At 35.7% G+C, this 16674-nt stretch overlaps 1 protein-coding gene across 1 annotated transcript in view; it reads right to left on the bottom strand.

Annotated features, from left to right (window-relative positions):
* DCDC1 (doublecortin domain containing 1) overlaps positions 1–16674 on the bottom strand; it is a 436509-nt gene that overhangs the window by 227390 nt on the left and 192445 nt on the right. Inside the window, 1 exon segment of the mRNA XM_041722357.1 lies at positions 9352–9522. Coding sequence (XP_041578291.1) covers positions 9352–9522 — 171 coding nt within the window.

Raw genomic sequence — 16674 nt, 5'->3', positions numbered from 1 at the left:
GGCTGGAGAAGAACAGTGCAGGCAGAGGGAGCTACTTGAGCAAAGAAACTAAGGCAAGGATGTGCCCAGTACATTCTAAGAACTGCAAGAAGACTAGTGTCATTAGAGCAAAGTGATAGAGAAATGGAGACTCTTTGGAAGGTTTGCAACAGAGCAAAAACAGGATCTAACTTAAAAGGATTATTGTGGCTGCTGGGCAGAGGTAGATTGTAGGGACCAACAGCAATCTAAAAAATGGATGATGGTGGCTCAAACCAGAGTAGTAACAATAGTCATGGTGAGAAATGGTCCATTTCTACTGTTCATTCCTGAAGTAATTTTACTTACTTATTTGTGTATAAACAGGGTTGGGAATTAAAGTTTGCAGCTAGGCTAATATTTCAGAAATATGATGTCTGTGTGTATGGGTATAAATAAATGAAACGAAATATAACTGTTCATATGAAGTATTTGTGAAGGCAGAAAAATACCAGTGAAGATCTAGAAGAATTTTATTTATATATACAGTGACCAAAACTTAAAGTTTATGGGGAAAGATGACCTGAATGAGTTTTGACCTAATGTGGTTCTTTGACAAGTTTGCTTGGCATCATGTATCCTATCTATTTAAGGACTTGTATAAGGTCTAGTTCAATGCCATTATCCAGCCTCTAATACTGTAAGTCTGGTTAAGAGCTAGCTGTGGGGGAACAGCAGGTTCCCAAACTCTCTGTAACAGCGAGGCGGACCACCCAGGAAGCTCTTCTGTGCGTGAATAGAAGGCCAAACACCTAAGCTTCAAAATACCTCAGGATACAATGCTGTCAAGAGGCAATAATAGGAAAATGACACTGCAGTGAGTTGCCAAAAGTTGAGAGGCTGTACAGTAACAGGATTTACTATAAGAGGTCCAGTGAAGAACAGGAATATAAAATAGCCACGCAAAAATATGTGGCATATTTCAGGTGGATAGAATTAAATATGTTGAAACAAAGTTAACTCACATTGTTTTGGATTGTGATCCCCAGAATGCAGACTCTGAGACCAAGATTTACTCACAGGAAGTTTACCGGGGAGCCTTCGCCAGAGTAACACTGGTGAGGGAATGAGGAAACCAGAGTGGGTAGCTGAAGGTAAACTGTGATGTGGTTGCAACAGAAGCCTCTGGTGGGAGCCCTAGAGCTGGAATGGCCAGCCCTTCAGAGTTGTCCAGAACTGAGGAAAGGGAGCCATGTCTTTGCACTGAGTATGAGCCAAATGCAAGCTGCCCTCAGGATGTGGGCCTAGTCTTGGGAGAAGCAGCTCCTTGACATGGAGGGCAATGAGGATATAGCTGTGGGAGCTGAGGGATGGGTACCTCAGTCTGGAAGAGGGGATTTGGCAGCGTGGCACAGCATCCGCACACAAATGCATGGCAATCCAGAGTGCAGGGTGCATAATCACACACATTAAATCCCTCAATGCTCAAAGCAACCACATTTTAAAGGGAAGTCTCACAAAGGTTAAATGACTTGCCCTGGGGCAAATCTATTTATAAAGGATAAGGAGATCTTCAGAAATAAAGTCCTATCATGTTTTTAATTACAAATATCAAAGTTTGGGATCCCTGGGTGGCGCAGCGGTTTGGCGCCTGCCTTTGGCCCAGGGCGCGATCCTGGAGACCCGGGATCGAATCCCATGTCGGGCTCCCGGTGCATGGAGCCTGCTTCTCCCTCTGCCTGTGTCTCTGCCTCTCTCTCTCTCACTGTGTGCCTATCATAAATAAATAAAACAAAACAAAAAGTTAAAAAAAAAAAACAAATATCAAAGTTTATTCTTATATCTAGTTTTGGAAACTATAATAAGATGAAACTTAATATAAAAAAAAATAAAGGGCACAGAAAAGTATTTTATAGTAAAAGATTTTTCAACGTAAGTCAAAGAACATGAAAATTAAAATGAAATATTTGTCTTACGTGAGAAGCTAATTAACCATGAAAAAAAATCTTTATCCAATCAAAATTCAAAATCACGATTGGAGATAGAAAATCAACTCTAACTGAATTAACATTATATGTACATTAAATCAAATAATTGTACTGTTAGGTTTTTCATTTTTATAGACTTGAAAGGTAATTTTTAGAATATTCACAGTTTCTATATTTTCTCAAATGTGTATTATATTTTTTTAAAGATTTATTTATTTATTTATTTATTTATTTATTTATTTATTTATGATAGACAGAGAGAGAGAGAGAGAGAGGCAGAGACACAGGAGGAGGGAGAAGCAGGCTCCATGCCAGGAGCCCGACGTGGGACTCGATCCCGGGACTCCAGGATCGTGCCCTGGGCCAAAGGCAGGTGCCAAACCGCTGAGCCACCCAGGGATCTCCTCAAATGTGTATTATAAATCAAACAGTAAACATGTCTAACTTAGAAAAAGTGATAATCACAAAGCAAATATTAAAATTATGGGATTAGGGCAATGAAAAGTTAATAATGAATTAATATGTTTATACTACACATAAGAAAAAGTGTTTTAGTGCCTAACAGATGTTTTTAATTAGTATTTAACAGGTAAGGAGACAGTATGTTTTGTCCCAGGAAATGAAAATACACTCAAGTGAAAACGAATTGTATAATTGTTAAACTTTATAAGTCTAAGTGGTATCTGGACCAACAATCAAATAATGTTTAAAGCCCATTAAAAGGATAACAGAAGATGATTGATTTTAAAAAAGAGATGTTTTAAATTTCCTCTATAAATTGAAGCAGAACCCACCATTTGGCAGATGTAAATTAAGTGACTGCCTATGGGGTAGGATTTTAGGTGAGAGCCAAAAGACTCTGACCCCAAAAATATGTCTCCCACCAACTTGTCAATACTTGAAATTCCACTCAGAGATATACTCCTTTATCATAATTAAAATACCATGGAGTAAATGATATTCAGCCTTATAGGTTATTCATCCTTTGAGGCTGTTATTTTCAATCTCAGCTCTCTGGAATCCCTCAGCAGACTTGGAGTGGGGCTGGTGGATGGAGGTCTATGGTCCCAAGTGGGAGAACAAACGTAATGAGTGAGTCTGGGGGGTCAGCTACCATCCTGGCTTCAAATAGGGCAGATAGAGCCTAGTTTCATTTATATAGTAGATTCCAAAAAGAATTTTAATCTGAGAAAAATATGTTTTTGTAAACTGTCTTACCTCGAAAGAAGCTTTTGCCCTTTTCAAAACAGTAAATCTTGGGGGAAAAAAAAAGGTGATAAATGAGAACACAGGGCACTGGGCAGTCTAAATTGGGAGTTCAGGGAGTGAGGGTGGAAGAATGTCAACAGAGGCTGAGGATGGAGAGGCCTGCAAAATGACCATCATAGGCTTCACAGTTAACCTGGGAGAAGAACTGCATTCCGCTGCCGTTAAGCATTTAAAATCACATTTCAGGGGCGCCTGGGTGACTCTGTTGAACAGTTGACTCGATTTTGGCTCAGGTTATGATCTCAGGATTGTAGGACAGAGCCCTGCACAGGGCTTCCCACTTAGCAGTCTGTTTGAGATTCTCTTTCCCACTCCCTCTACTCCTCCTCACCTCTCTAAAATAAAAAAATAAATCTTTTTTAAAAAGTCATGTTTCATTGTTTTGTTATTTTTTTGTATATTTTTTATTGGAGTTTGATTTGCCAACATACAGTATAACACACCTGGTGTTATATTTTATTTTTAAAAAACATCTCCCATCCCATTTTTCTGTGTCTATTGACAAAGTGAAATTTCCAAAACAAGGCAAATGGTCTACAAAAATATTTTCTTTGTATCCAATTACAATTCTCACTAAGTTCAAGATATGAAATTGTTCAAAATTATCTAGCTGATGGTGGCAAGGCAAATATGCCTGTCTATCATGTCTTAACCTAAGTAATTTCAATAAGCCCTTTATACATTCAGATGTTTGAAGAAGAAATGAAATAAGGGTCTCACTTTGTCTATATTAATTTAGTGCTTAAAATTATATTTAATTGGGATTCAAGTACCAGGTATGTAGGTCCTAGTAGATGGATATAATATGACATAATATATACAAGAGCTTGGTAAATTAAGGTTTTTGGAAGCTCCTGGACTCAATATATTTCTTTTCAAAGAAAATGAGGACTACTTTTTGATAAGAAAAAAATAGTCACATCCCCCAAATTTTATTTCACTGGGGGGAATGAAACATTTTAAGATTAAATATGAGCTAAATCATCAGACTTCTCCAAATTCTTAGCCTCAAAGATCATATTATCATATTTGGATAGAATATATGTTTTTATGCTTTCAGTGTCTTTTAAAAATATATCAAATTCGCCTATAAATTCGATTTTTTTCCTTAATATGAATAAGTATCTTGGGTAACTAAAACCTATACAAAAGTTTGCCATCAATGGCAGCACATTTTTATTTTAATGAATAACCCATTTTTTGTCATAAAACATTAATGAAATTGTAAGTATAATCTTAAGTAGGTGTAAATGTATCACTTCATTTGCACTTATTAGAAAATCTGTATTCATTTCTATGTTCAGATGATCAATTGACGCTTGATAATACTCATGGTGAGTTGGGCTAACATAGATGTCAGTGAGTAATCCAGGGGATGGGAGCATATGTAGGAAGAGAATCTCAACAACTTGAGCATCTCAAACACTCTGTGAAAAAGCTAATTGAGAGGTAAAAACAAATTAACTGCTATGGAGAAGGACAATCTCCCCGAGAGAGAGTGCGTGCCTACAGCAGTAAGGTTCAGTGGTTGCATTTAGTCTGGGTAACTGCTGGGACAGTAATCCAGCTCTGGCCTGTGGACTTTCCCTGCTGACTGCCCACCTGGCAATTCTCTGGGCACCTTCAAGGCTGTCAGGACTGTGCAAGGAAAGCTGGTCTCATTACAACCAGCTCTGCGTGGGAGCTGATGCCCCAACCAATTGCTCTTCCTGATTTTGATACAGATGCAGTTTTTCTCTTCAGACCATCAAGGAAGGGAAGACTGTATCTTCCTGCACAGAGATTTACACCTGGTTGCAGATGCCTGTCAGGAAATAGGCTGAGGTGAATATACTGGCATTTCCCCCCCACCCCCCAACAATTGAAAGATGAAGGAAGGAAGGAAGGAAGGAAGGAAGGAAGGAAGGAAGGAAGGAAGGAAGGAAGGAAGGAAGGAAGAAAAAAGAAGGTAAGAAGAAAGGGAGAGAAAGAAAAAATGGAAAGTAGGGTAGAGGAGCAGTTTCAGTGCCTACTGCTAATATTTATCCCATAAGATATTGGAAGGCATTCATAGGATCTCAAGTTTCTTTGCCTTTAAAATGAGCAGCCCAATACTTGCCTACTATAATAAAATCCACATATAAAAATTGATGATCTCCATCACATTTTGCCCAACATTTAATGAGTGTTCTTAAAATCATAATAACCTTGAATATTCCAGTTTTTCCGCTTTTATAATTTTTTTGAAAATGAATGTCATGTTGGAACATTTTAGTATCTGTACTTAATGCATATCCTAAATTTGTTTTTCCATTGTTTATTTAAATAATGTAGGTGAAATAACAAAGCAGCTCAAGGATTGTAAATACATATCTGGAAAAGAGCAGGTTAAATAGATAAAAATCAAGGGATGTACAATGGAAATAAGGACATAATACACACTCAGTGATGAACCTATTCAAGAAAAAATCTTGCCACTATCTTATGGATAACCTCAGTTATCTCCTTCTATTTGTTTAATTGTTCCATGGATTCCTAAATATTTTTTTTAAGATTTTATTTATTCATTCATGAGAGACACACACACAGAAAGAGAGAGGCAGAGACATAGGCAGAGGGAGAAGCAGGCCCCATGCAGGGAGCCCTACGTGGGACTCAATCCCGGGACTCCAGGATCTGGCCCCGGGCCGAAGGCAGGGGCCAAACCGCTGAGCCACCCAGGGATCCCCAGATTCCTAAACATTTAAATAAACTTTCTACTAATTCATATAGTTATAATGAAAACTTTAAACTTATGAAAAAAAACTGACCATCAAAGAGAACATAAATCTCAAATGGATTCATGGTGCTCTTGTGCCACTGGCAGAGCAAATTTCAAATTCAAATATCTAAATACAAATTCAGATATCCAAAGCATAAGGAATGCTAGGAGGGTATTGCAGATAAAAGTTAGCATCTTTTCTGTTATCAAATTATCCCATTTTCTAAATATAAACAAGCCGATGAACTAGAATGATAGAGTTGTAGTAAAAAGCTGAAAAAACTCACACATTAGTTTCATTATGGCATCTTCAAAAGATGCCATATTCCTCTAATTGTATGAAAACAAAAAAAAATAATTGTATGAAAACAATCATAGGCATGGGCCAAAAGGGCCTTACCTGTTCCAGTCTTAGAGTACTGGAAGTTGCTGGGAGGTATAAGAGAATCACTAGGGGGAAGCCAGCAATTCCCCAGCAATTAAGGAGTATTTCCATGTTAAGTATTTCTGAGAAGTTCTTTTAAAAAGTCTCAGAAGAAAAAAAAAAAAAGACTCAGAAGAAAGGATCTAAATCTCCAATCCTCCATTAATTCATAGTGATTTACATTCTCATTCTAAATAAATATCCACTTGCAGGACTAATTTTAAAGAAGTTCCTCTCCCCCAGATTGTATCAGCTCTAGATCTCACAGAAACTGGATCTGCCTCCACACACAGCAAATGGAAGACAACCCACAGAGCATTATTGACCAATTGTGTGTGAAAAGCACTAATTCCAGTGAAAAGACTTCCCTGTACCCATCTTCCACTCATTTCTCCTGTGCTGTCTGCCACCCACTCACACATCCCACACTCTTGCTTATCAATTCTCTGTCACAATCACCCAACTTCCTTCTAGTTTTTCCACCCACCATCCCTTAAAGGTTTGCTAATACCCTTTCCTATCAATCCTTTCTTTCCTGCTCTCCCAGGGAAATGCTAACATTTCTGACAGCATCTCCATGGGGACGAAGAGGAGGAGTTGCAAGAAAGAACAGGACTGGAAAAGCAAAAGTCATTGAGCCATGGCTATAGCAGATGTTCTCAAAGTGGCCGGGGGTAGCAGCACTGACAGAGGATAGAAGTTTGGACTATAAGCAATAACTCCAAAAACCTGAAGGACTTCATAAATTATGGTGCATACTGAGTGTGACTACTAAAGCTAAAAACAATAATATTTCATCAACCTAAAAGGTCCTATGATTGAAGGCAAGACAGTGTACCAGAAAACAACAACAACAAAGCTTGCACATTGTGGTTTTGACTACATAGGGCAAATGAGTGCGTATGGAAATGATATTCAGGGGCACCTGGGTGGCTCAGTCGGTTAAGCGTCTGCCTTAGGCTCAGATCATGATCCCAGGGTCCTGGGATGGAGCCTTGCATTGGGCTCTCTGCTTAGCAAGAAGCTTGCTTCTCCCTCTCCCTCTGCCTGCCGCTGTGCCTACATGTGTTCTCCCTGTCAAATAATAAATAAAATTTTTAAAAAATACATGCAAAAATGAGAATGATCATATAATGAATAATGTGATTATGAGTGATGCAACTTTTTCTTAAAATTCGTCTAAAGTTGTTATGATTTCAACTTTTTTTACAGGGAATTTTCCCATACCAGGGATGGACACCCAATATAGGTCGTTCTCAGTCCTTTGTCTTCTATGTCCGTTTAAACTTGATACTATATTATATCATGTAATTGCACACATGGGACTGACGCAATACAGAATACAGAAAGAGTGTGTCCTTTTGAGAGGTGACCTGCTAGTATTAAGATCTGACCAAAAGCCCCTATTTTTAAGTGACCAATGAAAGATATGATGAGGATGAGAACCTCAGTGAAGAGGTGATTACAACCATATACAATATGAAAAAACACTCCAGGGGATTTTGAATCACACCATAGTTGAGATCCACTACTCTAGAAGATGATGACAACCACAATCAATTATTTTAGTTCTTAAAGCTGAGCCATGGATATGTGTACATATATACACACATACATGTGCACATGTGTATAAACATAGATGCGTAATATATATACATACATAGTCAACAGAACTATATAGATCATCAAACATAAATAAATGATATTAAGGGAACCATGCTCCCTTCCCTAGCTCTTCCCATAATCAAAGCAAGCACTTTGCAAAATGTTGGACTAGATCTGTAACCAAGTCAGAAAACTGGAAAAAAAAATGCTACTGGATGATGGGAACCCTTGAACTTGATGTCTTGAACATCACTTCCTAAGCTTTTAGCTGACTAGCAGACTATGGAAAATAAATTATCATGTTTATTGTAGAGTTACATTTTCCCAAAGGTCAATTTTTGCATGATAATATTCTCATTCCAAATGCAAACGTGAGAATGTCATTTTAAAGAATTATAGATAGAAAATATAATGTTCATAATTACAATATAAAGCTTATCTTTGTAGAATAAACTTGAATAGAGAAAAAGAATTATAGAGATAAAGATTGATCAAAATATAATTTCTCAGAATGTTATCAATTCAAATATAAATATAATCAAAAGAAAATGATGAGTTATAATAGTTTGTTCCTTCGATGGAAAAGAGCCATCCATTGAGTAATTCATTTTTTTCTCTTGAAATGTGGGATATGAAATTATAAAACAACATTAACTTGATAGACTTAACAAGGGTACTCAATTATGATCAACAGAAATATTTAAATTCCTTAAACTTTCAGTACTTAGTTCACTTTAACTAAGTATGAGTTTCTTTTTCTCTTCCAGAGATGCAATAGCAAAAAGTAGCTCAAGACATTTAGCCATCTTGTCCTGACAAATAACCAATTCACCTTTTTTCCCCAGTATATTCTTAAGTATTGATTTTACCAAGTGAACTCAGACATGTGTCACACTTATCCAATACAGATCCTTTTCCTTGGAAATGTAGTTTGAACATCAATCAGTCACCTGGCCTTTCACCTCTAATTCCTTTTGCCATTGTCTGTCAATTATTAAAGCCTTTCCCATTTCTCTAAATAAATTATTTTTAAAACTGAAATACAAAGTGATTTCTGTTAAAAATATGTGTTCCCTGGAAAAAGTATGCAACATTCACATGATTAAATTTATTCGTTATAATTACTTTTCTGAGTTGAAAACTATTTAAAGTTTATAAATCCGCTTTTTAAATGCCTCGGTATTTTCTTTTAAAACATACTCCCTGAATGGTAATATTAGCATAGCACTTGTAAGCCAAACTCTGGTGTGAGAAAGACAATACTAAAAGAAATTCAAGCTGAGTGGCATTGTTAGAAGGGTCTTCAAATGGAGCAGAGTGTTTTCATCTCTAGCTGAACTCAGTGAGAGTTACAGAATGACACCCACCTTGAGCTGCAGGCCTCCTGGGATAACAGTGTTTGCTGGAAGGCTTTTAATGTGTTGGTAGACATAAGAGGAGAATTGCTCCTGCTCAGCCTGTAATTGGGGGCCAAGTTTAGAGAGATGACCTCTGTTGCTTTTGATAGCTGTCTGCAATTCATCAATCAGCCTGCTCACCTGAAGGGGTTAAATTACAAGGGTTGTTAGCAAGAAGTAATTGTTGATGTCACACCTATTAGATTTTTGAGTACCTAGTTTGATGGGAGGGAAAATGACTTCAATATAGAATTTGAGTATAGAGCTATCTTCAAGTAAAGAGCCAGAAGAGCTATGCATTCCTTTATCAGCTAATTTTATTTATGGGAAAATTTATAACCTTTGCACTTCAGTAATATGGAAAAGATAGCCATTTACAATTGATGAATAAAAAATGTCTCTGGATATGAGAAGAAACATGCACCTGACAAGTTTGCAAAGGACTTCTAAACTGCTTAACAGAATAAAATCTTCCTAAGACTTCAATTAATCCAATATATGTACCAATGACAATATTTAATTTCATTATATGAACACTGCGTTGTGCAAATTTATGTTTCCTCTAATAGATTGGATTCTTACACAAACACTAGTTGATATATGGTAGAGCAAGAGACATTAAAAGCAGAAGTTCACTTTATGGCCCTTTAAAGTTATTAAATTAGACTCATTTAGAATTATGAATGACCCTGAATAGAACATGGGCTTTTTGAAATATTAGGTTAAAAATCATTGCTCTTCCACTTACTGACTGAGCGACTGTGAACAAGTAATAAAACCCTCATCTGTAATAAAGAATAATAATATCCTTACCATACTAAGAATTAAATAAGATTACAGAACGAATGACACCATGTCTAACCTATAGTAATGTGCCTAATATATATTAGGTTATTATAGTATTTTCTTTTTTAAATCTAAGTGTTTTCTGCATATCAAGTTACAGTTGTTTGTCTTGGTCTATCTTTTCTATCCCCACCCTTATTTCACATAAAGCAAATAAAAATTTTAAACTATTTGCTACCTAAATTCGCCATCTCACTTCAATGTCCAAGGTAAAAAAATGGGAAATCATTCTCCAAGAGTCTCTGTTGTACAGATACTTCATCCTCTTTTTCTCTTTTTCTCATAAAAATATGGTATTTGTCCCTGTCTGTACTCCAACTCTGATGTTAAATCCATGATTTCTATCCCTTCTACAGGATTCAGAGAAGTCAATGAAAGCAAATTTGTATTATTATCCATATAAATTGAATATTAATTTTTCTACTCTACCTACTTAGTTCAAGATTATACACACACACACACCTCAATGATATTTAACTTTCCCCAGCAACTTTAAAAGCATTATGTGCAAATAAACAAACTAATTTAAATGATTCCGATTTTTCTTTGGTATTCCATATCTCTCTTATTTGTCTCTATGTCATCAATCATCTACTTCCTTTAATACTTTATTTTTTAAATTTATTTTTATTTAAAAAAAAATTTTAAGTAAGCTCCATAACCAGCACGGAGTCCAACATGGGGCCTGAACTTACAACCCCGAGAAAAAGATCTGAGTGAAATCAAGAGTTGGATGTTTAAACAACTGAGCCACCCAGGCACCTCTCAATCAGTCCCTTTGAAAAAATCCTTCTCTTAAATAAAGCATTGGCAAACTTTTTCTCTAAAAGAGATAGATAGTATTTTCAGTTTTGTGGGCCCTAAGGTTTCTATCAAACCTGTTTGATCATGCAGTTGCACTTTGAAAGCAGCTAAAGACAACACGTAACAAATGGGCATGACTGTATTCCAATAATACTTTATTCAGAAAAATAATCGACAAATTGTACTCGGCCATACAGTTTGCCAATCCTTCTACCAAATTCATATATTTCTTCTCCTTCTTTGCTTTTCTTATAAGTAATACTCTGGTCCAAGCCCTCAACTTTTCATCCTTTCCCCCAACTTAAACACCTACTGAGTGGTCTCCCTGTTCCTGGTCTCTCCACCTCAAATTCATCCTGCCACCTCCACCAAAGTAATCTATGTCCAATTGCATTTTGAACCCTCCAGTTGCTCCCCCCCAACTTCGTCAGCTCGGTATTCAAGATTAAAAACCTTTTCAATTTTTTGGAATGAATTTCTGTGCTTTCCATAGTACTGTTAACGCTACTATAAAATTGTAACATTTAAAATATAGAAATGATAAAATATAGAAACATATAAAATATAGAAATGATCTAATATTAGTCAATATTTCCAACCTCATCTTTGCCATACTATCTTCCAGTATTATCCTCAAAATGATGGATAATAATATCTATCATACCAAAACTAGAGACCAAACCAGGCCAAGTGACTTGTCTTATAGCTGTCTGACAAAAAGAAAGGACTTAAATAGACTCCAGATGCCATTTCTGCAAAGCACTGATCCTCTCTGAACCTATGCTCAGCCCCAGCATCATATGATTCAAAAAGATAGAATTTATGTAGTCTTTAAAGTATACTAAGTATCATGCAATGTATTATGCTAGTCAGTAATTCTGCTCTCTTCGATTTTACGTACTGTACTTTGTACTATAGTGAGCCACCAAAAAAAAAAAAATAGGAATTTCAGGCTTTGATTTGAGAACATTTTTATACATGACTGATTTTACTGTCACAATCCATAGCCTTTCACAGATAGGGGATTTCATGTGACATCAGAAATCAACCAACCATACAATTGATGATGTCATTTGCATTCTAAAGGGCTATTGGTTAAAAGTTTTATATCCTATGAATCTTTTGTTGCTTCAAAAAATTTCTCTATCATTTTTGTTATTTTCAGTTGTCCCATGATTATCTACTAATGTATGTGAAGTATGATTACATCAATTATCAACTTTTTATTAAAATAAAACTATCCAAAAAGATGTCCTAGCAAAAATTAACATATCTTAAAATAGAAAAAAATATATCAAGAATCCTGACATTTTGGTAAAATTTCCATCCAATTATACTAAAACTTTGTTACTTTACATATTCATAAGGTCTTTTATTCTCAAAGTGCTACATTTTGTTCTCAGTTATTATGAGAACATATTACCCTTAAAGATAACCCTACACATGGTATAACTCATGTACCAAAATTGGGTAGGTAATACAATAATCCTGAATTATTTTACATAATATGATTTTTTTCAAATCACAGATGTTGCTAGAAGGGAAAAAAATGCTTTTTAAAATTCTTCATCATGAATCTTTTTTTCCTGCAAATCCTTTTTTTTTCTCTCTCTCTCTACAAAGGCAATGTGAATAGGGGTAAAAGAAGACAAAACTTGACCTTTTGTGATCCCAGCATTAATGGGTCTGTTCATAATTCAATCTATGTGTGTGTGGGAGCATCCATGTGGAAACATAGAGGCCTGAGAGACATAAAGCCTTTCCCTTTAAACATTATCTGACCCTATCAGTCCCATTCACAAAAGAAGGCTTACGTATGCATATGTTGAAAAAATGCACCATCTCATTGTGCAGCAGAAAGCCTACACATTCTACTCTTCATTCTCCGTGGAAATGCAGCACGGAAGTGACACTTGTACAGATTTTGGGAGAGTGACAAATGAGCAGAAGGTAGCAAAAAAAAAAAAAAAATGAGTATTCGATCAGGAAAAAGACCAAACTTCTGAAAGAATGCAAATGCACACCTGTCTATAAACACAGACAGAGGTTTTTGCTTAAAAACCTACACTGGGTAGTTTGGTCATGTTTTTATGACATATTTACATAACCTTTGAATTTATTCTCAAGATGATTTAGATTCAGTATAAAATATTATTCTGTTTCTAATCATTCTAAAATGTATGCACATTGAAGTTATGTGTTCTGAATTACACATTCTATATATTGTACTTTGGCTATTATGAATGATACTTTGAGGAGCTCCTGGTTTTTCTAATGATGAGTTCAGCTCTTAGCCTGATTGCTACAGGGCCTTGAGTCCATCAAGGCCAGAGGACTCGTTTTAGTAAGGAGGACTCCAGAGAACTTTGCACCAAATTATCACTTGAAATCAGCACAAAAGGTGGCAGCCTCTATGCTGGGAATGGCATCTTGGCATGCAACACACAGGGAATGGACTCAAAGCTAGGCCAGTGCTTAAACTTAAGACCAAGAAACTTTGTAATTTATGACATAATTAAGAAGAGCCAGAAAGAGGGTAGGGAGATGAAAATGAGTATCTTAGGGATGCCTGGGTGGCTCAGCTGTTAAGTGTCTGCCTTCGGCTCAGGGCGTGATCACGGGGTCGGGGATTGAGTCCAGCATCAGGCTCCCTGCGGGGAGTCTGCTTCTCCCTCTGCCTAGTCTCTGCCTCTCTGTCTCTGTCTCTCAAGAGTAAATAAAATCTTTAAAAAAAAAAAAAAAGAAAATAGGTATTTTAAATTTCCTAAAATCTCTTCTTTCTTTCAGGCCCAAGGGTACAGTGTTTTTCAGTGTAAAAAGAAACATAACCCAGATTTGGTGACAAAGATTAGAAAAGACATGAGAACCTATGAGCAAAGTTAAGTATCTCTTGATTTAGAAAGATGGGCTGCAATGTAACTATTAGGGAACTTGAAGTGTGTACCACCTTCTATTCATACCACTTCAAATACTCCCAACTTTTTAATAGTTTCTAGAACCCTTGTGACAGAGAAGATACCTCAAAAAGAGATTGATCTTGTTTCCAGCCAGAGATCCATCATGTGTGCCACCTTTAAGCCTATTCAAGAGTTTAACATTCCCATCCACTCATGGATGAAGGGGCAATTAAAATAGAGACTTTACAAAATCTTTAATTCCAGTGAAGCTAATATACAGTGTTATGTTAGTTTCAGGTGTGCAATATAGTGATTCAACAGTTCCATGTACTACTCCATGCTCATATGGTAATCACAATCTCCTTCACCTAAAATAGAAACATTTTAAATGTCTTTATAATACATCTGGCAATAGGGTTATGTTGATGGCAACAAAAATAATGTCAACTTATACTTTTTGAAGAAGCAATGAGAATGTGCTCCACAGGCTTCTAACTACAGGAGCATAATGAACCAAAGGTCCCAGCTACTGTCCTCTGAAATCCATCACCAGGTTGGCACCAATAGCTGAGGATAGTGAGGTAGGTCTAACTTAGGGAGTCACAGAACTCCTCTGAAGGACAACTTAGGTCAAGGATACACCACCAGCTTCACCAAACCTTCCTTAGACTGTACCACCATCTAAGATGCTTCCCTCCAGTCTTCCCTTCCTTTCTCCTTCACTTGTGTCCAAGTCTGCATTTTTTTTTTTATTGGAGTTCCATTTGCCAACATATGGCATAACACCCAGTTCTCATCCCATCAAGTGCCTTCCTCAGTGTCCGTCACCTAGTCACCCCTACCCCCCGCCCACCTCCCTTTCCACCACCCCTTGTTCATTTCCCAGAGTTAGGAGTCTCTCATGGTCTGTCTCCCTTTCTGATATTTCCCACTCATTTTTTCTCCTTTCCCCTTTATTCCCTATTCTGCATTTCAATCTGACACGTCTCCCAGCCTTACCCAGAGCTCTCTCCATTTTCTCTCATAAGCATTTCTTCTTATACATTACGTACATATTTAATACTATCTTGGTATTTACTTTTCAGAGAACTTGAAATAACTTTTAAGCCAACAATAACAAATTACCTGCACATTTCTAATAAGCCATTTCCAAAAAGTGGTTTAATACACAACACACCACAGAGTAATCTTATGATATATACATTATTATTCCCAGTTTTCATGTGGAAAAATTACATGAAATAAGACAATATTTTAAGATAAAACCCCAGACAGTAGAAATCTAAATCTAAATCTAAATCTTAGATTTTGTCATACTTAGTTTGGGTTTGGAAATACATTTAGAAATGCAATATTTTTTGTAAAAAATACTCATAATTGAGTAATCCCCCCCAAATTTTTCATTTCTTTTCATCATCAGGATTTCACATTTCTGTATATGAATCAGGGCCAAAACTTGCTGTCATTACTTTTCTTAGCCAAACCTCTAGAAATTACACATCAGGATTAATATAATAACTTTCAAAGTAATGTCATAGAAATAATTCCCATACTGTATAGAATATATTTAGAGACTATTACATACACACACACACAGACACACATCACACAAAACATATTCCCTTTATTGTATATTTGATTCCTTAAGCAAACAAGAGACATTTGAAGCTGTAGCTGATCAAGCAAATATGTGACCAAGTAAGGCACTATATAGGAAAGGATATGGATATATCCTTGAAGGATATATCATTGAAGGATATGGATATTAAATAAATATTAAGATGGTAATAAAGAAGAAGTATCAAATAAACATAAATACTGTTGGATTTTCTAGAAAAGATAATTTTTATTTCGTGTTGCTAACAAGATGTCATTGAAATGATATATTTAGCATAATGATAATTTTCTGGGGTCACTTCAAATTTTTCCATTCCATTGAAACTGGAGTTCTGCATAAAATATCAAAGAGAAAAATAATTACAATATTTAAAAGGCAGAAAATATCAAATCTTCACTTTCAGATTATTTTATATTTACTTTCTGATAAAAATGTGTTATTTTAGATATAATTTTAATGATACTAATTACAGATATTTAAAGCTGACCATACCAAAGTTATATCAATATAACTTTCCAACTGTGATAACATTTTCCAAATGAGTAGAGGGCAATACTTTTTAAATTTCTAACTAAAAATCTAGTCTTTAACTTGTTAATATTAAGTGGAATGAGTGAAAATTGTAACTTAAATTAACTTTACAATTTAATTAACTTTACAATTGTTATTTGCTATACTTGTAACCCCATTCAAGCTGAATTTTTCTTTTTTTTTAAAGCTGATTTTTTCTTATGAAATATTCCCTGCTGAGATTACCAATATATGTTTGTAATGTAGTCTTTAAAATTGGACATATACAAGTCTCAAAGATTAATATGGTCTCTAATACAAAGACTTGAATTCACTCAGGAAAATTTGACACATTGTACCTGTTCAATTTTTGTATCATAGTTAGCAGAACAGATGCAATCATAATGATGAGAAAATATTAAAAACCCAAAGCTTGGATAGATTTCCTTGCCAAAATGTCAAAAGAGAATTACATGAAAGTTTAATTTTTAAATATCCACATTATCTTATTCTTTAAGTTGATTATGATTTTATTTATTGACAATGATACATGGGAATTAGTAAATTCATGATCTCTCCTCAGAAAGATTAAATGCTTTTGCATTCCAGGAAACTACA

The sequence above is a fragment of the Vulpes lagopus genome, chromosome 11 (assembly GCF_018345385.1).
Source record: "Vulpes lagopus strain Blue_001 chromosome 11, ASM1834538v1, whole genome shotgun sequence".
Taxonomy (NCBI): Eukaryota; Metazoa; Chordata; class Mammalia; order Carnivora; family Canidae; genus Vulpes; species Vulpes lagopus.
Note: the sequence above shows the minus strand (reverse complement) of the source record. Positions and strands in the feature narration are given on the sequence as shown.